This window comes from Mytilus californianus, unplaced genomic scaffold (assembly GCF_021869535.1).
Source record: "Mytilus californianus isolate M0D057914Y unplaced genomic scaffold, xbMytCali1.0.p SCAF_4, whole genome shotgun sequence".
NCBI classification, from domain to species: Eukaryota; Metazoa; Mollusca; class Bivalvia; order Mytilida; family Mytilidae; genus Mytilus; species Mytilus californianus.
Genome location: NW_026262690.1, coordinates 80358385 through 80385629, shown reverse-complemented (window position 1 = coordinate 80385629; position 27245 = coordinate 80358385). Strand labels below are relative to the sequence as shown.

The 27245-nt window shown below is 31.1% G+C and overlaps 2 protein-coding genes and 1 long non-coding RNA gene across 4 annotated transcripts; 2 read left to right on the top strand and 1 right to left on the bottom strand.

Moving 5' to 3' along the window:
- Positions 1-655: 655 nt before the first annotated feature.
- Positions 656-7928, top strand: LOC127738622 (protein dpy-30 homolog). The gene is made up of 4 exons (XM_052249956.1): positions 656-739; positions 3496-3587; positions 4783-4928; positions 7759-7928. The coding sequence occupies exons 1-4, from the start codon at positions 730-732 to the stop codon at positions 7820-7822; spliced, it is 312 nt and encodes a 103-aa protein (XP_052105916.1). The 5' UTR covers positions 656-729; the 3' UTR covers positions 7823-7928.
- Positions 7929-11601: 3673 nt separating this feature from the next.
- On the bottom strand, positions 11602-25705 carry LOC127738610 (purine nucleoside phosphorylase-like). Of its 2 annotated transcripts, none has more exons than XM_052249942.1 (6): positions 25372-25705; positions 20337-20506; positions 18372-18475; positions 16133-16308; positions 15359-15549; positions 11602-14789 (listed from the first exon to the last, which is right to left on the bottom strand). In XM_052249942.1, exons 1-6 carry the CDS (start codon positions 25398-25400, stop codon positions 14590-14592), a joined length of 870 nt encoding a protein of 289 aa, XP_052105902.1. In that variant the 5' UTR covers positions 25401-25705; the 3' UTR covers positions 11602-14589. The 2 variants fall into 2 exon arrangements, with proteins under 2 accessions (XP_052105902.1, XP_052105903.1); XM_052249943.1 differs by lacking the exon at positions 25372-25705 and adding an exon at positions 21991-22089.
- On the top strand, positions 16492-19330 carry LOC127738638 (uncharacterized). Its single transcript, XR_008000132.1, has 2 exons — positions 16492-16957; positions 19092-19330. It is a non-coding gene; the product is annotated as an uncharacterized LOC127738638 (long non-coding RNA).
- Positions 25706-27245: the final 1540 nt, after the last annotated feature.

Sequence of the window (27245 nt, the reverse complement as noted above, 5' to 3'; positions counted from 1 at the left end):
CTTGTATCTAAAACTTTGAGAAATGCACTATCTGACCAGAGTTACATATCTCGGGTTAAGATCGTTGTTGTGATTTAGAACTTGACATGTGATTTGTTCATTGCATTTATGTTAATGTGTCTTTTTAAAGTGTAGAATCTCGCCAGCATCGTTCTAATCGCCCTTGTTTTGTTTTGCTAATTTCTAACAATAAAAAATTTACCCGATTTTACGGATTTCAGACAATAAATTTGATTAGTTGTTACGAAATTAATTCAGCTATGCATTAGGTTATTCTGTTATTTTTTTTATTTTTTTGGTCAAGAAAGTTCCTCACGTATTCAGGTATTCATATACCTATATAATTCTTGGCTTTCAGATGTTCCTGAAGAAGATAAATCCAGAAATGAGAGTTCGATTTGACGCACGAAAATTATAAAGTGTTATTTTCATTTAGTACAGATTTTATTGCAAATCATGTACACAACACTATAATGAATTCAATATATAGTACATGTAAATGTAATTTTATTTGTAATTATGAATTCCCCACAATTTTAAAAATCTTATTGGGTATCTTCCGACAGTAAAATAATACAATTATGGTACGTTATACTCAGTAAATATTTAAATTTGAAATGGTAATTAGATATTTCGCGCACTTTTCCGACTGGTCTCCTAGGATTTTCGGTGTTTGTTCTCCTGCAATGTGTTACGCTAGGACCAGTTTATTTTCCCATAGAGACAAACATGGCAGACGGTTAGTAGAAAACGAAACTATTTCATTGTATTTTAACCGTAAAACGAGTAAAAACATGTGTTATTTACACATTAAAGCAATATCAAATACACAATATATCGAAATAATAACGGCTACAAATTATCAATATACCTGTCTCTGAAAATAACACTGTCATGACAGTTGTGATCTACTGTTTTTCTTTTAAAATTATTTATTACCCCCCCTTTTTGTCTTTTGTACTCTCTTAATTTGACATTAAAAACTTTCTGATCCTGTAAAGTTTCTGTTTCCCTCCTCCCTGTCCAAATCACATGAAGAAAATTTAAACAAGGGGTTTTGGTCAAACACTTTATTGCGCTAGAAACTGAAGAGATTGATTGATTCCCTTACATGTATAAATGCACAGTGCTAACTGGCATAAAGGGGTACCACGATTTCCAGAGAACTCCCCAGAATTGAATATTGACCTGAGAACCCATAAATGTTACCCGAAAACTTAATTTTATATGGAGTTATAGTTATACTGCTTATAGTTATATTATATATATATATATATATATATATAAAAGTATATAATTTTGAGATCTACATGTACAATGGTGTAAGTCATTTTTACTCAAAAAAAGTACAATTTCACTTCAAGAATTCGATTTGTGTGTCTTGTAACAATATGGCGGACGTAATTATTAAATAGGTAGATAACTATCTAAATAAAAGAGTAAAAAAAGTTCTGAAGGATTAGTTTCTTTAATCATGTTCATAATGGAAATTTGATAAGTAAATACATCATTTGGAAACTAAATTTAAAAGAAAAATTATTTATACTTTTTTTACTTTTATTTAGATAGAGTTATCCACCTTTTTGCTTCGCATCACAGTGCAGAGCTATTAGTTTCAGTTGATATACACGCCATCTTGAAATAATTACTTATCTCATATAGATTATGATTGGTTGCTTTATGATGCGGCTGAGATACATGTACAGCAACAGCTATTGGCTTAAATGAGATAAAGAATTACAGACTTTTTCTCGTCTTATGATAAGACATCAAATGCCTGAAAAATTTACTATGTGTATTTCAGTTCCGATCAACTGTCATTACTGATTCATGTTCGTTTTTTTATGCATACATGTATATTGCACACTAAAATTCAATATTGAAATATCAATTATAAATATGTGTTTATTTGCTTTGTTAATCTGCAATATGCACGATTTGTTTTGCTAAACAATGTTCCAATACAATGTTTACAAAAATGCATTATCTGTATTTTATAACTTCTGCCAATCTAGGCACACCTCCAGAGAGGCACACCTCAAGAGTGTTTATTCATAAATGTTTAAATTTTCAACAAGTAAAGTGGACAGATTGATATTCCAAGTCTAAGACATCCATTTTATATCAATCAATATATAAAAATACCACATTTCCAATACTAAATCAACAACCACATGCACACATATTATCTTAAAGTAGGGTAGAGCGAAGCAGTCCATAGCTTTTTAGAAAGCTCAAACTTGTGAATATTTAGGTCTGCCATATTGTTATCCACACTGGACTTGCATACAAGACACACAAATCAAATTCATGAAGTGACATTGTGTTTTATTGAGTAAAACGAGTTGTATCTTAAAATTAAATATACTTTAATATCTATTACAATAGTATAAAACCATATAAAGTAAAGTTTTTGCAAATTTTATTGGAAATAATTGGAAGGCACATCATTTGGCCTCCTCATTCATGAGCCAAAGAAAGCTTTGGACATATCCCAAATTTCATTTCTCCTCACACTAAATTTTACCCCTTGTTTTTTGTCTATTTTTGCCTCTCTTCATCTTTGTTTTCCTTTTGAATTTGTGACCCCAAATATTTAGAATCCTGTATGGATACAGACAAGTTTCAGCTCAATTATAGTCTGTTATTTTGTGGCGCAACTCAAAAGGCAAAAATAAATGTTAATACTTATACTTCTGTCTTTTATTTGATAACTTTTTTTGTTGATTTAGAAGAGGAAAATGAAGTAAAACTTCCCGTTTCCCCATGAAAGTAAACTGTTTTCATTCAGGATGTCTCTGGGTTTTTCCCACTGCAATTGAAATTTTCCTGAATGAAAACAATATATTTTATACTTCCTGTTACAAATTAAATGATTGATGAGGATTGATCAATAATTTGTAACTATAGACAAATTTACACTTGTATGCAAATTTGACTGCCATTACTTAAAACCACACAATAAACGCGCAAGTTCCCATAAAATTTGACATCGCAATTTAAAAAATTTGACGTCATGCTTAAAAGTGATTGTTGCTTGACATCAGAAGGTTATTTGGAGACAGATCTTGGGTCATTCAGAGATAAAATTGAGCTAAATACCAAAAGTGTAAATACGTTAATTATAGCAGCAGACAAACAACTGCTTTTATGGATTGTATAAATGTAACTCTAAAAAGTCTGATCAACTTGAGAAAAAAACCCAATTTGTACAGTCCTCCAAGGGGTGCAACAAAAAAAAAAATTTAAAATGATGAAAAATACAGGAGTCGTATAGAGGTATAAAGGTAGATGAGACTGAATAACTCTTTAAACAAGTTTTAACTAAGTTTGTTGGAATTGCTTTGACTGGAAATATTTATTGTTATTTTTTTTCTTTAATAATAAAAATATTGCAACTTTATTTCTTTGAATTACATACATATACTGTACAATGTAACATGTTTATCCACAAAACATTGATCTAGCAAATGGTGTGTTTATATATTTGTTTAGATCAGAATACAGCAGGTTCAGTCGCCGGAGATGCACTTACAGATCAACAAAGTAGTACACCTTTACCATCAGGCGTGCCAGAAAATGTACAGGTAAACAAATACATTCATATAAATATGCACTTACACACAGATTAATAATAATTATAATGTCCACTAGCTTAATGAGGATTGGCGTCAAGATTTGGATATTCCCTTTACCAAAAGTTACATTATGTTTTTATGCCCCACCTACGATAGTAGTAGGGACATTATGTTTTCTGGTCTGTGTGTCCGTTCGTCCGTCTGTCATGCTTCAGGTTAAAGTTTTTGGTCAAGGTAGTTTTTGATGAAGTTGAAGTCCATTCAACTTGAAATTAGTACACATGTTCCCTATTATATGATCTTTCTAGTTTTAATGCCAAATTAGAGTTTTGACCCCAATTTCACAGTCCACTGACCATAGAAAATGATAGTGCGAGTGGGGCATCCATGTACTATGGACACATTCTTGTTTATGCCTCAACTACAATAGAAGAGGGGCAGTATGTTTTGTTCTGTGTATTTGTCTGTACTTCCCTTTTTAGGTTAAAGTTTTGGTTTAAGGTAGGTTCAAGTTTTGGTTTAGGGGTAGTTTGTGATCACATTAACCTGAAACTTTGTGAACATGTCACATGTTCAATATGAAGAAAGCTGTTTAATATTTATACAAATTTAAGCTTTTGATCAATATTTCACAGTTCTCTGAACATGGAAATAAAATATAGGTAGTGCAAGCAGGACATGCGGTGTCTTATGGACCCATATTCTTGTTTAAATTACTTGACCAGTATAATTAAACTGTAAGCATTTCTGATACAATGTAGCAATATCTAAATATATTTAAGCCTTAAACATGTTAAAGTGCATAATGCAATTTTATATTAAAGCCTTATTGTGTTTTTCAAACATTGTGTGGATTAGCAAAATTGTATGACCTAATTTTCAAAATCTTAATATATGTGTAAGATTAAACAAAACATGTTCATTAACAGCAAAAGTGGCTAATCAAACAATATTTAACATACGAATCTCATAAGCCACCAAAAAAATGTTCATTTTTTGTTTGGGATGATATACCAGTAATTCTGTGGTTTTCAAAATAGATCTAAGTCATGAGTCATATCTTTGAGATTGAAGCTTTCATAACAGAAAACATAAAATCTACTACATGTAATACTTTTTTCTTATACATGCATCTTAAAATTTAGTGCTTTCAATTTTTGTAAGTAGGGTAGAACTGATATTTTTTTGATTGTTCTGTTTACAGAAAATCATAACTAGTGAAAAAGAATTACAAGAGAATCCATCAAAAAGACCTAGGGTTGACTTGCAGTCATTGCCAACGAGGGCCTATCTAGACCAAACAGTGGTTCCTATATTATTAAATGGAATGTCTGTTCTGGCAAAAGAAAGGTAAATATTGTATGGTTAAAAAAAAATCTTGAGAAAAAGTATGTAAAAAAATGAAAACTGATTTACTTTTATATTTTCCGGCACTAGTAATATTGAAGTATTGTTCATATAAAAAACTCAAAGGAATGCTAAAGAAATTAAAACTGATTACTTTTTAACTGCAAAAGCAGGTCTAGTAACCACCTCACTTACATTTACTTACTTAAAATTTTCTTGGCTTCTTTGTAAGGTAATGATTTTATATTAAGTTATCTTGATAATGTTGAGTTTTAACATTTTTAGCAATTTTTACATCTGCCGGGAAGCCACTTCATGTTTGATGATAGTTTTAAATTTTACAACACTCATTAATATTGTACTGGGAAAATTTTCGTCAAAATCAAATTTTTCTTGGCTTCAATACAAGGGAATGATTTTATGTTTTATCTGCAACTTGGATGTTGACTTTTAAGTTATAAGCAATTTTTACATCTGCCATGTATCCACTTTCTGTATGCCCATTTGTTTGAAATTTTACAACACTCATTGCACAAGAAAAATAGTCATTAAATTTTCTTGGTTTCAATGAAAGGAAATAATCAGTTATGCTTCAGTATACATGTTACCTCAATCAATTACATGCAGCGACACAGGTGCAGACAAGGTATTGGTCTTGTTAAATCAAGAAATGATATAGATACTCATAGATTCTACAGCAAAAAAGCAATCTTATTATTAATTAATACAAGCCTCTTAGAAACCTGGCCTTCTTTGACTCATGAGTAAAATCTGAATATGTTGTCACTAAAGGCAGTCAATCACATTTACAAAGATTACATACTGGTACACAGTTTTTAAAAATCAAAGCCACTGAGAATACAAAAAATGATGAATCAGTTAGAAACAAATGCTGTTGTCCATAATTTTTTCCATAGCAAGTGAGGTCTGGTAAACACAGTCTTGAATAAGATGAAATAAATTTTTCGAACATTATAAGGTTTCAGTCCATTATTCTTTTTAAGCTTCAAACTGTCAGTTGCTTTTGAATAGAATTGAATGCATGTCAAACAATTGATTTGTTTTTTGATAACAAAGATAAACAATAAAACTTGTATGCACAAAATATGTTTCAAATGGTCAGTGTGAACACAACCTAAGATGTCTACATGGATCATATTTGAGTTCATGTAAAGCATGTCAACCAGAATGGAAAATAAAATCTGGCTGCTACTTATTATCAATACAATATCCAAAACAAAACAAAATGATATGTTAGATATTCAAGTTACAATATGATGTGTATTTGAATTACTATACTTATCAAGAAGAATTTTCTTTATTGTACATTTGTAATTTACATAAGTAATGTGTGGTGTATGAATCTGTGATAAAAATAGGTTCAACTACAAATGTACAATCATGAACAAAAGAAGATAACTCTAATTCATATTTATTATTTGCCAAGCTAAATACAATTCAATGTTTTATTTTAAATTCACAAAATTGCAAAATGAAAGCAATCTTTACCCATCAGTGTTCACAAGTACTTTGATTGGTAAGTGCCATTGATTTTCATAAAAGATTTGTATGGAGTCTGAAGGCTTTCTGTCATATGGCGGTCAATGGAACAAATTAAACTACATTTTTATGCCCCCGCCGAAGCCTAAGTTTTACCCTTGTCCGTACGTCCCAAAGTTGGTTTCTGTTCTCTAACTTAAGTTTGCCTCAACCAAAAGTTATCAAACTTATACACAATGTTTGTAACAACAAAACACAGATCAAGTTTGGTGGCGTCATTTTTACTGTTCTAGAGTTATGCCCCTTTACAAATGGAAAAATTGCTAAATTTTTCATTTTTTTTTCCAAAAATATCAATGTCATTATTCAAGTAATTTTTAAAATTGGAGTTATCTTCCTTTGTCCATGATTAAAGTTAAATCAACTACAATCAATGCTTTATACAATGCAATGTTTAATTTTGCCTTCCACTGATAAAACACAGATCAAGTTGAATTTGGGTAGTGTCACTTTAACCATTATTGAGTTGTGCCCCTTTATAAATAAAAAAATTGTTAAATTTTTAGTTTCCATTCTGTAACTTAAGTTTGCCCCAACCAAACATTATGAAACATATACACAATACTCATTACCACAAAACTAAGATCAAGTACAAATATTGTTACGTTCTCTAACTTTAGTTTGCCTCAACCAAATGTTATGAAACTTATACACAATGCTTATTCCTACATAATACAGATTAAATACGAAATTCAGTGGCGTCACTTTTACCATTCTTGAGTTATGTCCCTTTATAAACATAAAAATTGCTGAATTTTTCGTTTCTGTTCTCTAATTTATGTTTGTCTCAACCAAATGTTATAAAACTTATACACAACCGGTCTAGAGTTATGTGTGTTTACAAATAGAACAATTGCTGAATTTTTAGTTTCTGTTCTCTACTTAAGTTAGCCTCAACCAAATGTTATGAGACTTACAGTCAATGCTTATTACCACAAAACTCAGATCAAGTTCAAATTTGGGTAGCGTCACTTTTACCGTTCTTCAGTTATGTCCCTTTATAACTATATGATATGCAAGCGGGGGCATAATCTTTGTCCACATGTGGACACAATCCACATTTATTTTTTAACTTAAAATTATGTATTTCAAATCTAAAAGTCAACTAAAAAGATGAAATAGTTTTGGAAAGACAGATAATGGTATAACCGTACATGTATGATTAGGTCACACAATGCCATTGCTAAAAAATGTAAATATACAATATATGTATTTGATTTTATCTTTTATAATTCATAGCTTCAATGATTAATTACTTCTTATTTCATTTCAGACCACCAAATGCTATAGAATTCTTGGCAGCATATTTACTGAAGAATAAGAACCAGTTTGAATAGCAACTTAGGAATCATCTTCTTTTGTAATAACTTCATCTGCAATAGACAGGAATATATAAAATTTCATCATGTTTTTAAATTCATATTAAATGTAAAACCATTCAAATTTGTTTCTTGTTATCTATTTTCCCAGAACATTCAAGTATTTGTTCTTTGGAAATACACAAGTATTTGAAGGTTCAATAAAGTTAAACTACATGCATCTGATCTCAGCTGTTTAAAAATAAGGAGATGTGGGTGGTATGATTGCCAATGAAACAACTATCCACCAGAGTCAAAGGATGCAGATGTAAGCAACTAAAGGTCACCATATGGCACTCAACAATGAGCAAAACTCCTACCATATAGTACCATATAGTAAACTAAAAAAGGCCTGACATGATTTAATGTAAACAATTCAAAAAAGAAAACCAACAGATGATTTATGACAAAACAATTAATGAACAAGAATGTGTCCATAGTACACGGATGCCCCACTCACACTATCATTTTTGTCTCCCCGGCGACAAAAGTCGCAGTATGCGAGACATAGGTATTACTATCCGGCGGCGGCGTAAACTATTTGTATAAAGCTTTATATTTCAGAAGGTAGAAGACCTGGATGCTTCATACCTTGTATGCAGATACCTTATGTTACGAAGTTTCAGTCATATGCCCATTGAAAAAAAATTACAGTTTTTTTGTCATGTGAATTTCTCACTTATTATGAGTAATATGATTACTATATTTGGTATACTTGCAACGTCTACATGTCTGTCAGACAGGGTTAACCTGACCTCGACCTCAGTTATGTCCACTATAATGTGATTTGGTCCGTTTCTCAGATACTACAAGCAGCAGGTCAACTGTATGTGGTGTATGGAATGATTGTAAGGGTTACATGTCAGACTGGCAGGTTTCATCTGACCTTAACCTTATTTTCATGGTTCATTGGTCATTGTTAATTCTTTGTGTTTTGGTCTGTTTTTCAAGTACTATAAGCAATAGGTCAACTATATTTGGTGTATGGAATAATTGTAAGGTTTACATGTCTGTGTGACAGTTTTATCTGATTTGACCTCATTGTCATGGATCTTTAAAAATGTTAAGTTTATGTGATACTTGTAGTAAAACCTTTATCTTTAAGACTTTCAACATAAAATCAATAGTCAGTAAAACAGGCAAGACATTTCAGCATGTGCATTCTTGTCTATGTTCAGTGGACCGTGAAATTGGGGTCAAAAATCTAATTTGGCATTAAAATAAGAAAGATCATATCATAGGGAACATGTGTACTAAGTTTCAAGTTGATTGGACTTCAACTTCATCAAAAACTACCTTGACCAAAACTTTAACCTGAAGTGGGACAGACGGGCGAACGAACAGATGCACAGACCGAGAGACATAATGCCCCTCTACTATTGCATAAAAACAGATATCAGAGACAGCAATTAACAACAACCACTGAATTACAGGCTCCTGATTCTGGATAGGTACATATAGAATGTTGCAGGGTAAAACATGTTTGTGATCACTCAACCCTCCCCAACCTGTGTTTAGTACAACACAAACAATGAAAAGAAGGTAAAGTCTTAAATTATATCAATATTACCTGATAGCAGTATGAGAGAGATTTACAACATATTTCACTGCTTTTTTCATAAACTTTGAGTAAAATTGGAAAAAGAGACACTATATATGCATGTTCATACCGGTACATGATACCAAGAAAATACAATTAACATCTTTTAACTGATGTAAAACCATTAAAAAGTACCTTAGAATAAGAGAAAGTATAAACTCTGGACCTCTGGGATACCCTTAATAAACACAACTCTGTCTATGTGAATAAAAAGACCATTGGTGCAACTGTCAATGACAGCATCCAAAAAAAACTAATTTAAATTTCAAGAAGTCACCATATAGGGATAATTGTAAAGACCTTAATTGGCACAAATGGACTACATACTAAATTTTGCAGTAAATCAACAAACATGGCTCCTTACTTAGCACAGGTATACTGGCTATTAGAGTTTTACCTAAGCTTGTTACATTCATGTCAGATTCAGAATCCAGTTGAGTTATTGAAAATGATAAAATTGAAAATAATTCAGTTCAGTATAAATTGCAAGTCATTGTTCCTGCCTAATCCTCAATATATCTTTAAACTGTTGAACACTAGAGGGTCATCAAGTATTTGAGAACAGAAGTCAATGAAATGACAATCATGTAAAATCCAGGGTTGTCTGCTGCATAGTGTTAGACTAAATTAAAAAAGGTCTAAAAGAAATTCTCGAGCTCTTTGCTTGCAAATTTTGCCCACATCAACTTGTCAGAACAAACAAGAAATTGAATGTATATCACCAGTGTTATCTAAAACCAAAAATAACAAAAACACAATTTACACAACAACAATTTATTAAAGTGCAAAAAGATGGATTTATAATATTGCTGAAAGATTCGGTGGTATCACAGTTAACACAAAACAGCATTAATAATTTAATAAATCTTAACATTCAAAAGGGGAGACAACTGTTAACATGGAACATGGCTGGTCTCCTGTGGATTATTAGCAATAACAAATATTAACATATTTATCAAGATTCAAAGTAACATTCAACATGCATTATGTTCTAACAAGAATACAAATAACAAACAATTAAATATAATGTCCATACTTTTCAGAGTTTTCAATTTCAAAAAATGACATTTCCTTTTTCCTGTGATTATGCTTTTTACTACAAATACTATGAAGTACAATACTATAAAAATTTTTTTTTACATATTTTCATCCATTTGGGTTTTTCCGAAAGGTTGACCATCCTTATTAAATTTAGCAAATACCAAATTACTTATAAGACAAGCTATATATATTATGTTGTCAAGGACATCAATCAATAAAGCGGCAAGCTTTATGAAAAATACTCTGTACTAGTAAACTGGTGATATATAATTTGTAAACAGTGCAATGTTTCATCAAATTGACATGTCTTAGTCTTACTGTAGATTCCTTTATTTTCATGGTATCAATTATATGGATGCACGGAAAATTTTTAGTCATAGATACCTGATTTTGCAATAATAAAACCATCAAAAGAATTTTTGAATTTAGAGTACCGGTATATTGTTCCAACATTCTCATAACACCACTTTTGTTAGGACATTATATAAATAACACATAGCTAAGAGGGTGACAGAGCAGACTGTTACCCCAAGAAAACATTGTCAACCGAGGCGAAGACAAAGTTTGACAATTTTTTTCAAGAGGTAACAATCTGCTCTGTCATTTTAATTAATTATACTGAATGTTATGTCATTATTCTCTTTTAAATCAAACTGAAAATTATTAACTATGATGTCATGTACATAACAACGTTACAGTTATTAGAAAATAGAGTGATGCAAGATGTATTTTTTTATTTTGACACTTCATGAAAAAGTACGAGGTCAAACTGTAGAACCTAAGCATTGTTTTTAAAACAATTGATGTAAATTCAATTCTTTGTCCATTAAACTATCAATTTTTTATTGGTCTACACGAGAGGGTGACATTCCAAAAATGTCTCCCGCTGAGCCATGGGATAGAGTAAATTATCTCCCTTGTATTAGCTAATCAAAATCTGGCATTTTATCGTGAAGTATAATAATACAAAATGTTAACTGTCTGATATGTAAAAGAAAAGTAATATAAAACACCATTAACAAAATTTAAATGCATATTAGTAGATTAAATAACATATAAAATGTACCAACACTTTCCATTATGCATATGCAGTTATATAATTACTTTCTGATTAATCAATGTAAAAATATAACAATGTTAGTCCTAGTAAATTAATGAATATATTTGTTATTTGCATCATGGCTTTTCTCCCAAAACAATATGAGACTTAGCATTTGGCAAACTTTTTTTTTCAAGTGTAACAATATGAATAAATACCATTACATGTAACAATACAAGATCTCAATATATAGGATTCAAATAGAATGTATGAGGGTCAGGATGGGGTTTACAGACTGGAGAATAATGAACAAAAGGTGCAGAATAAAGGGTTAAAAATATAAAGAATAGAGAAAATATGTATAAAAAATAAAGAATAGAGAATAAGGAGGTGTTAAAATATAAAGAATAAAGAATTATGATCAAAACTGATAAAGAATAGAGAAAAAAATATCTAAAAACTTACAGAATAAAGAATTGAGGAACCCCCATCCAGACCCTCATGTGTAATATTGACTGACACATATATCTATGCAATTAAGAACAAGGATTTCTGCTCTGGGTAGGAAAAGATAAGTAAAATAAATTATACACATTTACAAATATTCACCTTGAAGTGACATACTGGTTCTAGAACAAATCAAAGTGCTGGTCAGTACTAAATGGTAAACATTGCACTTATCTTGCATTGGGAACAAAAAATTAAGAAAAACATCAGGTCTTTATCCTTCTTGTAAAGACAAGTTTACAAGACATTTCAAGCTGCCAAGTCATTTCAGCTTATTATTAAAGTCATGGCTTCATTGGTAATGGCAAGAATACAAGATAAAATTACTCTCATAGCAAAAAGTTTTGTTATCAATATGAATGTATTTTTATGTTAGTTGTGATTATTTGCATATTAACAGCATATGAGCTTCATATATGGATTTTGTCTTGCAAAATAATATACATTTGATTTTCTGGTAGAAAGTCTACAAAAAGTTCGAAACAAAAATGTGACTCAATAAATGTATAAAACCCGTATAATTAGTTTGAATATATTTAAAACTAAAGTTATTTATTAAAAATCAACAACTAATATAATAAATAGTTAATTAAATTTATACATCAACTATATACAAATATAACTTGAATATATTATATATTATGTCAATTTTTTTATTTGATTTAAATGACTACTGTCTACTAGTTTAGTCTTTATGTGACATTTTTGTAGCAACTTACTTTTAAACCTGTATGAGTTAAGCATCTATACAATTACAGAGCATTAATGAATAGTCAAAGAGAAGAATGTTTTGGCCAAATTATAATAAAAAGACAGTTCATAGGAAAATAAATCAAGTTAAATGTTACTGCATTGACATAGTTAGATGTCAGAAGTGTTCATTTAAAGTTATGATTTTTGCATGTGTACATATTTTTTTATTAAATAACCAGGTGACCCCTGCTCTTTAATGTACACTATTTCTTTCTGCTCAGCTGCCAAGTATAAAAATTTGCATTAAAAAAAATGGGGATTTCATTTTGTGCTTAAATGTACAATGTAAAAACATATGATAGTAACTGGAACAAATATTAAGTCCAGAAAATTAATGTAGTAGTCTCTCAATGATCATTTTATTTATTTATTTTTTTTTTTAATTGGTGTTTGAAATTCAGTTGATCATTTACATGAAGGTCATATATATCCCCCTCAGAACCTGACACATAAAACTGCCTTGTAAGAGCAGTTACCTTTAGATTAAGGTTCAAACAGTGGGACAAGAAGAGGGTGACTTGGCAAAACAGGCATTAGCTTAATAGAGGTGACCTTTAAAGAAGGTTTGACTATTACCTAAAAAGATCTCAAAAGTATCACTGACTTTCCCATAGGAAGATATTGGCTATATAATGATATAGGAATTCAATTGAATAGGGATATCTTTTTTGGAACTCATGCATCAAATTGAATAAAATTACTTCATTTATTTCAAAGCTGCTTTACTATAATCCGAAAGTTAACAGTATGTCTTATTATCACAAATCTGAATATCTATAATTGCAACAACTAAAATATACACATATCACATGGTATATATCACAAAATTGCATATTTAACAATAAGTTAATACAGTTTGACAAACAATATATGAATAACATGGGTAAATATTATAGCCAAATAATTTAATTTTGGATGTAACAAGTCTTCAGATTGGCTAAAAGTTTTTTGTCTATCAGCTCATAAACATAATTTTGTCATGAGACCGTGACGTCATCAAGGTTTTTTCATGATTTACTCCTTAAAAATAGAATTTAGAATTAAATTATAGGGGCTGACTTTAACATTTTTTCTGTCTATTTGAAATAACCTCAAAAATGTGGTGCACACTTGACTTTTATATAACCTGCTATGCGGGTTATTCAGTGTGCACCACATTTTTTTATGTTATTTCTTCAAAGACAGAAAAAATATAACATTCATTCCTTAAATAAATATTGTTATGTAATTTTTAGCCTAGGTATCATCAATTATGTCACTATCCATTCAAAGGAAAGTCATATACCATGTATTTTGAAATATTGTTTTTGATTTTGAAACATGTGTCTGTTACATTGTTATGTAATTGAAACTATTTCAAAATAAATAAATTAATTTTCAAGGTGTCAAATGCTTGTCTACAATAGCAAAAATTAATCTAATAAGGGCCTTCTTATTACAAGAACTGTCAGCAGTGTTACATTTCACTTAAATTTTGATATTTTTATGTTTACACATCCTTTATTGAAGTGAAAAGACCTCAAAATTATTATTTTACTTTTGCATAGAACAATATTGGCTATACATTGATATAGGAATTCAATTCAATAGGAATTTACTTAAGTTAATGCATTAAACAGAATAAAATCTCTACAATCATATCAAACTTGATTATCTGAAAGTTATAATCAAAATGCTGACCAGTAAACATTATGCAACTTTAGATCAAACGGCTGGCAAGGAAGCTAAACTAACCAATTAAAAAAACAACAAAAAATGTTAAAAAAAAATTATAAACATAAACCTACTCTAAAATTATGCTTTAACTTATTGCATTAGTTCTAGAATTTTAAGAGCTAGACTTTGCAGATCTTTAGCCCTCTTTTGGCCTATAGCTAAAACTTCTTCGTGTGTTGTAACCTTTGCAGTGGTGTAGTCTAGACAACATTTATCTGTAATCAATGATATACCAAACACTTTCATACCCATGTGACGTCCAACAACAGCTTCAGCTACTGTACTCATACCTATAGAGAAAATACATTGTCCGTATTAAAAATATTTTGACATTCTAATCCACTTTCTTAAAATAAAAATTTCTTAATTCTTATAAACATATTGTACAATGTACTTTGCAGGAAAACAACATATGCTATGCATGTCTTTATTAACTTTTATTTTACAATGACATTTTTAAAACCTGAACAGATATGTAAATCATGTAATGTGGATCGTATGCAGTTTGAGCTAAAATTGTATTCTTTATGTGGATATTTGTTGTCATGGTTTCAACAAAATCTCTTTACAAGCATATATAAAATTGGTAATTCATTGAGCACTCAAAAAAATTTGGTTGACTTTTAGGCTTTACCCATGAAATCCACAAAAACTATTGATTAGTACAGTAAAATTAAATAAGAATCCACATTACATCAACTCTGTGTATGTGTGTGTTTGTACATGTGTATTTTTACATTTTAGATTGAACATGTTAATAATTGAATCAGAATAACATGATAATCCATATATTTTTGTGACAGCAAAGTATTTAGACACAATAAATTAGATAACATATTCATGTGTGTTTTATACTAACCAACTGCATCTGCACCAAAATTTTTCAGCAGCCTGGACTCAGCTACAGTTTCAAATGTAGGTCCTCCTATCATTACATAAACGCCTCGTCTCAGTATATCACCAAGTCCTAATTCCTTGGCAGCTTTCTCTGCTAACTCATTCATAGCATCATCCCATGTTCCAACTGTTGCTAAGAATCTGGGTCCAAATCTGAGTATAGATAGCACAAACTTGAGGTAATTTTGTATTGTAAACACCTTCAATGTATTAAGTGGTCCTGCAACCTATCAACACTTATATTTTGGCACAAAAACATGCTTTTCTCAGACTGCTTATGAGGTCTTTACACTAAATCCATTGGAGGTGTACTTAGACTGATATTATTGTCAGACAGAATATAGTTTATTTATGAGTTCAAATTGGCCTTTTAACTAGCAAATAATAGTACTCTTAGATCAGTACTTTGTGTCTTTTGCCTTTTTGTCATTTGTTTTTGTTCTCAGCACTGATCTGATTAAACACTCTCATAAAACCACTTAAGTTAAGATATCAAATTGTAGTACTAATTTATCGTAGGACATGTAGAAAAATCTGTTCTTTTTGAACAATTCTTAATTTAAGTACTTTTATGCATATCACCCAGGTCCTTTTCCTTTGGTCTTTGGATGGGTGTCTCATTGGCAATCAAACCACATCTCCTTATTTTTACATAATTTCTGTTAAATCACCTATGGGTAAACGTAAATGGACAAAGCTCCACTGTGTTGGATAAAATTATTTCTTTCTGACTCACCTATCATCGTTAGCTCCCCTGAGTACACATTCACCAGACAATCCAGCAAAGTCTATATGGTCTCTAATAATCATGATATCACCAGTGTTAAATTCAGGATTGATCCCTCCAGCTGCATTGGTCAGAAATAATGTTTCTACACCTAAAGCCTTCATTACCCGTATAGGTATTGTTGTCTGTAATAAAGAAAGTTCATCTTTTAATATAATATGATATCTGAATTTTTTGCTGAAGTCTGCCCATCTGATTCAATTAAATTTCATTTATTTTATCCATCTTTAATAACAAATTTGTAAACTTGAAAATAGGAACTGCTTTGGCTTCTCCAGCACCAGTGTTCACCATTTTGTAAAGTGGGGTTCAAGTTTTCAGTACCATACTTATCTTTTGTTTTTCTGTATTTGAAAAGTTCTGTATATTGAGATGCTTGTCTTTGTATTTGGCTTTGGTATGCTTTTTTGGCTATCATACTTTTGATATCTACTTTTTGAATCCCTTATCATTTTATTTTGTCCTATCAAATCATGAAAAGTCTACTTTGTATTTGGTCATAATTAAAATAAATGCCATTCTGTAATTCTTTTGGTCTTTAGGATATTTTTTCTTATACACAGACAATTTAGAAATTGAGACTAGATCGAAGAGCTATAAAAAAAAATACAGAAACTAAAATGATGCCATCATAGGACAATCTTAGTAAAAACAAAATAGTTGCTGTTTGAAAAAAAAATAAATTGCTTCGCCGAGCGTAGCTGGATACGACCGCAGAGGTCCAACCCTGAACAATTGGGGCAAAAATGGACGCAATATTCGCGCTTGATACAGGTCTGAATTTGGATTGTAATTAAATATTTGACACATAAAAGGTCTCTGACACAGAATACATGTAGTCAAAGAACTTAGAATTGGTTATATGATTTGAAAATATATTCAATTTTTTGCTTTTGTGCAATACACTTTGCTGTTGCGAATTGACCCCCCCCCCCCCAAAAAAAAAAATTAAAAAAATTACCCCCCCCCCCCTTTTTTTTTTGCTTTTGTGCAATACACTATGCTGTTGCGTATTAACCCCCCCCCCCCCCACACACACACACACACACACTTTTTTTTGCCAAAAAAATAATATTTGAAGAATTACCCGTTTAAATTTACCATAGTGCTAACTTAATCGATTTTATAATAGAATTTAAAATGTGGTGTCAAATCTTTCATATGGATTTTTTTGTAAAAAAAAAGATGCAACATTTGCAGATATTTTTACTGGTCTTCCTTTATAATTATAAATTTCTTTAAACATAATTAAAAGCAGTGTAAGGGCGGTAATCAAAACGTTGTATTTGGATTACCTTCCTTACACTGCTTTTAAATTGTCTTACTTGTTCATTAACCATTACTTTATACATAATTTAAAAGCATTGTAAAAGGGAGGTAATTCAAATAATGTATTTGAATTACCTCCCTTACACTGCTTTAAATTATGTTTTGTACTAAAGTATTTGTCCATTAACCAGGACACCCTTGTTTTCCCCCTTTTTTGCCCCTAATTGCTAAACGGTTTGAGCCCAAAGCAAATCCTAACCATCCCTTTGTGGTATGGAAACTTGTGGTATAATTTCAGACAAATCCATATGCCGTTCTACAAGTTATTGTCTGGAAACTAGAAAAATGCTTATTTTTGGCCCCTAATTCCTTAACTGTTGATACCATAACCCCCAAAATCAATCCCAACCTTCCTTTTGTGGTATTGAACCTTATGGTAAAATTTCATAGAGATCCATTCACTTAAACTAAAGTTATTGTGCGAATACCAATGTGTCTTCGGACGACTCCAACACCGACACTGACGTCATACCAATATACGACCGCAAAATTTTTTTGCGGTCGTATAAAAAAAAAAAACACTTCAAGATTTAATCAATTCGTTTGAATAGTTTTGTGTTGAGAATTTATTTTACTTTGTATGCCAAAGTCTACATACAATTATGTATCAAAGTATACCAATGTTAGATGGGTAGATAAAAGATCTTCTTGAGGTTTGACTATTTTTTTTTATTTTTCTTATTCACATGAGAATTTGCGGAAAAAGGATTCATAAATAACTTTTATAACCTTGCTCAATTTTTTATATGTAGTTGGATACTCAATGGGCACACAATTCTTTATCATCATACATGTAGTGCGAGATATAAAGGTGTTTTAGTTATATTGATTCTAGTGTATTTATGATCTACCACATTACCTTCCACATAGGATATCCTTCATAACAATGTAATCTTCCTCTCATTAATACCACTATCTGACCTTTCAACTTTCCAAAAACCAGCTTTCCCATATGTCCAGGAACTGCAAATAAAATTAAACATTAGAATTTAATCCTACCCATTTTCATGTTTATAACAGATAGCATATTTTCTCAGCATAATTGATATTATTTCTGTCCAAGAACTGTAAACAAAAAAACATATTGATGATATGTCATACATACATGTAACACAACTATATATTATATTTTATCATATACTGTAAATTCAGAAATTATTGTGAGGTTTTTATTAATGCGAATAATGCGACTTGGTGATTATTGCAATAATAAGAACTCGCATTAAGACATCTGATACCAATATCTGTATGCAGATTTTCCTAAAATAGCAATAATTAATCTCACATTTTTGTCCATTCTTCAAAAATTGCAATAATAAATGCACGCAATATTTCTGAATTTACAGTACTTAGCATTAAAATAGTTTTTCCATATGTGTAACAAGCAGAAGTAAGCTAGCCATAAATTCACACCCAGTCTGATAACCCATATCAGTCCTATGTGTTGTCACGTGCCTGGATGCGTTCGTACATCGGTAGTACTGTAAACCAACTTATTTTCGCGGATACTTTATTTCACGTTTAGCCCTTCCTAGTCCACTTCGCAGCAATTTAATTTCACGATTCGTGCTTGATACAGGTCAGAATTTGGATTGTAATTAAATATTTGACACATAAAAGGTTTCTGACACAGAATAACGGTAGTCAAAGAACTCAGAATTGGTTATATGATTTGAATTTATATTCAATTTTTTGCTTTTGTGCACTACACTTTGCTGTTGCGAATTGACCCCCCTCTCCCCCCACAAAAAAAAATAAAAAATTTACCCCCCCCTTTTTTTTTGCTTTTGTGCAATACACTATGCTGTTGCGTATTAACACCCCCCCCCCCCCCCCCCCCCACACACACACACACACACACACACTTTTTTTTGGCAAAAAAAATAATATTTGAAGAATTTTTCTTTTTAATTTATGAAATCTGAAATGAGAAAAAAATTACCCCCCACAATTTCTTTTTCACCCCAAAAAATTTCTTTCCCTCAAGATATGGTCATAATCTCAATTCAAATTTCCAATGGAGTTTGCAACCATAATTACCCATTTAAATTTACCAGAGTGCTAACTAGAATTTAAAATATGGTGACAAATCTTTCATATGGATTTTTTTGTAAAAAAAAAAAGATGCAACATTTGCAGATATTTTTACTGGTCTTCCTTTATAAATATGCATTTCTTTAAACATAATTTAAAAGCAGTGTTAGGGAGGTAATCAAATCTTGTATTTGGATTACCTCCCTTACACTGCTTTTAAATTGACTTAATTGTTCATTAACCATTACTTTATACATAATTTAAAAGCAGTGTAAGGGAGGTAATTCAAATGATGTATTTGAATTACCTCCCTTACACTGCTTTAAATTATGTTTTGTACTAAAGTATTGGTCAATTAACCAGGACACCATTGTTTTTCCCCCTTTTTTGCCCCCAATTCCTAAACGGTTTGAGCCATAACCCCCCAAAGCAAATCCTAACCATCCCTTTGTGGTATTGAAACTTGTGGAATAATTTCAGAGAGATCCATACACCGTACTATAAGTTATTGTCTGGAAACTAGAAAAATGCTTATTTTTGGCCCCTTTTTAGCCCTTAATTCCTTAACTGTTGGTACCATAACCCCCAAAATCAATCCCAACCTTCCTTTTGTGGTATTGAACCTTATGGTAAAATTTCATAGAGATCCATTCACTTAAACTAAAGTTATTGTGCGAAAACCAATGTGTCTTCGGACAAAAATTTTTGCGGTCGTATAAAAAATGAGAAATACAACATAAATGGCCTCTACATGTACTTGCTTTCCTTTGACAATCATGACAATACCCACCTGTGCTGACAGGAAAGTGTGGTATTTCATCATAGGGTATGATATCAGCTTCTTCTACTAAATCACCAAGTCCTCCCAGTCCTGATCCACAAACAATACCTAGCTTCGGTCTGTATTTTGTTTTTCCTTCTAGAGTCTTAGCAATCTCATGGACTTCCTCATAACTTGGACTGAAAAAAAACCCAATTAGTATATGATGTATTTCATGTATTTTAAGAAATGAAAGCTTAAATATTAATAGATCATAGTTTTCAACAAAACTTTTTGACCTATAAGCCTGAAAACCAGTTTTTGTAAAACTTCTTTAAATTAAAATGTGACAGTCTTGAAATGCCTCATTTCGGGAATTTTTTTACGAAATTGTCTGAAAAAGACTATTAACTGGTTTATGGTTTCAAAACTATTTACCTGTTACCTGTTAATAGTCTTTTTTATGGGATATTTTCCCATACTTACTGTATCGTTTGAATTGACTAAGTCTCCAGGAAATTCTGAATGAATGTTTATACTTTAACTGTGCTATTTGCAAAGTCAAATTATTATGACGTCAATACAGAATATAATTTAACCAAATTTTTTTACGCTTGTGAAATTATGATTTAACTACTTGATTAGTGGCTACTGAGTGTCCCGTAGCAAATATTTTATTCACGTCGGGAAATAATTGGTGCCTCGGGGGACAATAACCTTGCTATTGTCCTCATAGCCAGTATTAAAATAAGTGTATACTATTATATATGTTCCTGTTGGAATAAATATTCTATATCCTACTTTTTTTAATAACAAATTCTGTATTATTTCCATTTCCAGTGGAAATAATACTCCAGAATATTTCTTCCACTAGGAACTATTATTATAGAGGATATTCTATTCCATAACAGAATGACATGTCTTTCTGCTGACTGTTACTCTGTAAACTAGTACATCAAAATAACAGATGTCAGTCTAGTATGATTGCTTTATGTCCAGTAGCAAATATTTCATGCATATTCAGGATGAGAAAAAAGTAACAATCAATACAATATAAGACATGTCTTGCAATAGGGGTTGATCAGGATGAAGGGCATGCAAGGGTTCTCAAAGTGCTCAGGGCATGTCTATCTCTTTACAAGAGGCATCCCTTTTCTGACAGGAGGTGCCTGCTTATTGGTATATCTGGTACAGCTAGCCAAACAGATGCCCCACTTTGGCACAGATTTTATTATCGGTTGTAAGAAGACCAAGGGATGATGCTCAGGCACTTGTCTCTGAAAATCAGGATGTACAAAGCAGGATTCATATTCATGTAAAATTTCCATGTTCTTGACCTGCTATGCATGTAATATTTGCCACTGTGCATTAGACATGCTAAACACAAAATCATCACCATCATTCTATTATATTCTAGATTGCTGTTTAATCAAAACCTGTAACATTTGTTGATAGTATAGCATCTGATTAGCAGGGCATTTTTTTCTTTTTCAGAAATTATGAAGACGGGCTAGGCAATGTAATTAATAACAATATTAGGCCTCTACTCAATGGAAACACTTGGAAAACAAAAAATTTTCCCGTTCCCCTGAGTTTTGAAATTATATACCACTTGCGGTTTATCGATTTTTTGTGAAATTTCTGCATTATACGATACCCTAATTCTTAGATCATAAAATATTACCCTTGTCCCATCCACATGATGAATGTGTATGTGCTGCCTACAGGAGAGAAAGCAATAAATATTCAAGGAATTTGTATTTTCTGTTTACAAAATTCTACCCTTACAAAGCAAGAAAAGGCCCGATATGCTCCGAAGAAATACGATAGGCCAAACGAAAAAAAATCGTTGGTTACAAAGCTAAAATCACAGATATCGCTTAAAGCGATGAGAACAAAGGAGTTTAATGACCATTTATTGTTATAAGCTTGTACACTAGTCCTGATCATACTGTTTTAATGTCTTAAAACAATATTCCTATCAAATACCTGAGATCTTCTCGGAATCTCAAGTACAGAATACTGTATAGTCGTTTAAAAAAAAACAGAGCTCACTCAACTCTATTTTTTTTTATAAGTTTAAATCTTGGATTGTTGAATAGCAGAACAAAATATATAAGTATAGATTTTTAATCAAGTCAGCAAATTTTTATGCAGAAATGCAATTAAGTAACGTGAATTTTCAATTAAATGAACATTTTTTTGTAATTTTAACTTACAACTGGGACTATTACTAACATAATATATTATGTCCCAGCTTATAATAACTAATATTTCAACAAAGGTAGATTATTTTTGATTGATTTCATTTTTGATCAAGTTATTAAGGGAAGGTAACTCAGAAATAGTATTGTTTCTGGAGGAATCAACATGAATTTTTCTATTTTATTTTATTGCAGGTAAAAAACGTACGGTGACCCCATTTTTTTTTGTTGATATTCTAAAAGTATTTTCTACTGAAAGCTTATCTTCTCGTATTTTATTTCACAATCAAATGTAAATAGTCATAAAAATGTAAATGATACCAGAGACATATATATACACAATGTGTATATATGTCTCTGATCATGATACCAGAAGACCATAACTAGGGTTCTAGTAATAGACATATACATTATACACAGGGTTTTTTATGCTTTATGATTATGTCTCTTCTTTTGTTGAAAGCCTCAATGTGAGGTGAAGAATAATTTCATATCCTTTGTGATCCTTTATATTTTTTGAATAAACCTGCAAGAACCATCGGAAAATGTTTCTGCATACAAATGTTTATAAAATGTGATGAAACGCAATGATTCATTTAATCAAAGCCAGAACAGTATTTTCTCCTTACAATCTAATTAAAATATAGATCTTGGAATTCGTTATACTACTATATGTAGTATAACGAAATCCGAGTTCTATATTTTAATTAGATTGTTTCTCCTTAAAATCGTACAACGTGATCCTCCGGCTCGGTGAAAGGTAAATGTATCATGTAACTTATTTGACTCTTTGGTAAAACCAGTACTTACAGGTAACTCTGAAGTTTCGAATATATGGAGAGCTACATGGCATATCATTGAGTAAAAATAGCTAAACAAAGAAATCAGTCAAGAGCCTTGAGCTGATTTCTGCTCTTTGGTCGAGTTTGTTTCTTTTTGACACATTCCCCTTTTCCATTCTCAATTTTATTAATAGATAAACTTCCAGTGACTTAAATAGACTTCCTGGGAAGAATACATATTTTCTCAACTTTACTATATAATTAACGTTTATAAACACGAATAATAAACCAGAAAAAAGAGCATCAAACAAAATGCTTATTTAATCACGAGGTAATGAATATCATAAACATCAAAAGAGAAAAGAATAAATGACTGGGATGAAAGCAACAACACGTATATATATATATGTAAAGCCATTAAGTTAACTTAAATAGTGAATTTTACCTAAATGGCGATTATTTTGATTTTAGAAAACTAATAACTAAATAAAGAATGAGTGAACACACTCTTTAAATAGAAAAATGCAGACATTAAAAGATCCCTAGAGACTAGAGACGCGCTCTGCCTAGAGACGAGACTCTGTAAATTTTGCAATATATACTGGAAGACGAAAAACAATTCTTCCTAAATTGCAAAAAATATAATAGAGTATTTAAAAGATATGAAACTATAAACAAGGACATCTTAAATTTTGATAAAAATAGATGAAACAATCAAAAAATGATAGTTAACCCAACATCTCATAGTCAAATTAAACAATAGTTTTCGCTCAGAGTTTTCGTCATAAAACAGTCATTGGAACTGAGGTGTGGAGTCATATTGACTTATTTATTGACTATCACAAGACGTTTATATGTTAGTGTTATATTTTATTTTATCATCCTTATTTGATTTTGTGTCGATAACCTTTGAGTTATTATATATATAGTGATTAATGGCAATACAATATTGAATTGAATTGAATGTATAATTATGTCTCTGCTTTTGTTGAAAGCCTCACTGTGACCATAGATGTATAAATCTATGCTGTGACTATGAGATGAAGAACAACGGTAACAGGTTTCAGATTTGGGGTTTTGTTAAGGGATTATTTCTGTATTATTAGAGATACAGTTTTCTTGAATACCTCGGAATCCCGGCGATGACTTGTTGAATTCCTAGAAAGAGGATAATATATAATGCCCCAGTTGAATACTAATAAGTCTAATCACTATATACATGAATACCTTAACTAGTTCTTTGCCTCAATTTTATGCTTTCGTGGACCTAAATTTGGTTTAGAAGAAAGTGCACAAGGCTCCCCAAAGAAGTCCGGGAAGTTCTACAATTATGCCATTAGCTACCTTGTGAGTTTCTTGACTTTTTGAAACTCTAGCAAAAATGATTATATCAATTTTTCGTGGATTGTTATTGTAAGCAAATACATCAGTCAAATTCGGTAAAGTGCATAACAAAATTCTGTTCGATATTATAGCAAGGTGTTTGTCCTGTTTAGGATTGATAGACGTTATATGTTACATAATAAGTAATTAATCCTCATCATTATGACACTAGACCTTATTTTCGATCTCTTTGCTACCTTCTGTATACGCCATATGAATAAATCCTTAAGCAGTTAATCCGATTGTCCGTACTTGAAAACATTCAGTGCAGTATTCAGCATGCAATGAATAAAAGTACGAACTGTAAGCTGTGTGACCTAGATGGTCATTTTTCGACAGACTGAAAGGAATACTTGAATGGATGGTTCGGAAGTATAAGTAAGCAATGAAATAATAAAACACAAGCCAAGCTTAAAGGCAGATTTGTTTTCATGCATATAGTATTTGATATTACTATATACATGACTGTATATTTTCCTTTTAATTAGCAAATTAACAACTCAAAATGACACAGAACTTGGAAATATGATTATTGAAAGAGACAATATGGACAAGAAGTAATTACTTGATTGTAATATAAATGGATATATAAGACAAATGGATGTCAAACCTACTAATCAATAAACACATAACAGTCAGAATTCTTATGTAAATGTACAGAAAACATTGCTCCCTGCGGAAGAACAAAAGACTTACCCTGCTTGTGTGTTTTCACTATCGGTCATTGTTCCTTCAGAGTGTTTGAGGTTTTGAATACAACCTTCTGAAAATTACTCGACCTTCTGTCCTTCAAATCTAATTGTGATCAGCAGGAATTATCCCCACATGCATAATTCATGGGACTTTATCCAAAAGGATATAATACATCAATTGTAAAACAAAAAATATAATTGAAGAATTTCGTGAATTTTATCTTTAAGATAAAACTGGCTGTATAAAGTTCTAATCCGGGATTTTAATTTTAAGGAAGACTCTAAGTAGAAAGAACAATGTCTATGGCAAACGTCTCCAATTTGTAATGTCCTCCTCAACCCATAAATATGTAAATTCATATATAACGTATGTAATATGTTATAAAATATTAAACTATTTCCCTTACGTAGTCGGATATCCGTTCTACACATTAATGTATAAGAAATATGTAATAACGCACGTACATCATAATGCATGCATACTGTAATACATAATCTGTTAAGTAAGATTAATATGACTAGCATTTGCTATAATTAATGAGATTGATCAGTTCAGTATGTTATACCGAACAATAAAATAACTGATAGCGGGGGCCAGCAACTCTTTTCATAAAAAATCTTACGATTAAAATTGATCGTAAGTTATACTGAAATGTGTATGACTTACGAGTATTTTTACTCTTAAGATTTTTTGTGAAATGAGTCGCAGGTTATAAGTCGAATGCCATTCTGTCATGTTACTATGAGTCCGCATTGAGTTTGCAAATTCTGCTTTGGTAAGCCATCTGTTCACTTCGTTCATTTATTACTTTAAGGACAAACCTACTTTAAGGACAAACCAAGTCGATCCGGATATCGTATGAAAAGTTATATATGTATTGAGTTTAAGCAATAGCAGGGGGAAAACTGGTGACACGATTTTGTGTACTGGAACTCTTCAATGTTTGGCACGTTGTTTGCTAGAAACGATTTGGTTTTTTTTTTCTAGCAAAAAAGAAAAACTTGAACACATTGCAATAAAACACTGATTTACATTATAATAATATTAGTTTCTTCTACATAAGTTAACGATGAGAACAGCAAGGCTTGTTTGTTTTACGTAAAATAATATTTATAATTGTTTGTATTTACACAAACACACTATTGTCATTTTGAAAGTTCAAGTGACAAAAAGTAAACCGGCTTGCTCAATAATTAAGTTGCTTTAAGGTACATTTTGGGAAAGGAGTAGCCCCGGTAAGACCCCTTTTTGGCCCCAAAATATATCATTTCAAAATTTGTAAAAAATGTGAACTTTTAGCTATTTATTGGAAAGAAGAATACTTTTGTTACATAAATATGGGCTGTCTTTGACATTACACTGCACATGTGTCAGGTACTAGCATCATTAATTCATGCAAAATTACTGAAATCTTCACAATTTTAGCATTTGTGCTAATTTTTAGACGGTTTTTGTCTAAAATGGAAGTCGACGCACTTGTGTTCAGTCTTAATATTCAAATATATGTTGTATTTGATGATGATACATAACATATATGAAGCATGAGACTGAACACGAATGCGGCCACTTCCATTTTAGACAAAAACCATTTGAAAAGTGACATTTTGTCCAACTTGTAATTTGATAGATTTTTCATATTTAAACTTGAATTTATGCGTCTTTAACAACCAAAATCCGTTTAAATCGTTTACACAAACTATTTGAATCGACTGAAGTTTAAAAAATGTAAAAATCTTTCATCAGATAAACTTCTAATTTTAGGCCAAAATAAGCCCTTACCGGACGTTCTCTTTTTACCATTATAGGTGTATGAGGAACAATCAGTATGGAAAAGGCTCAAATTCTGTATGGATACATTTTTACAAATTATCATATGC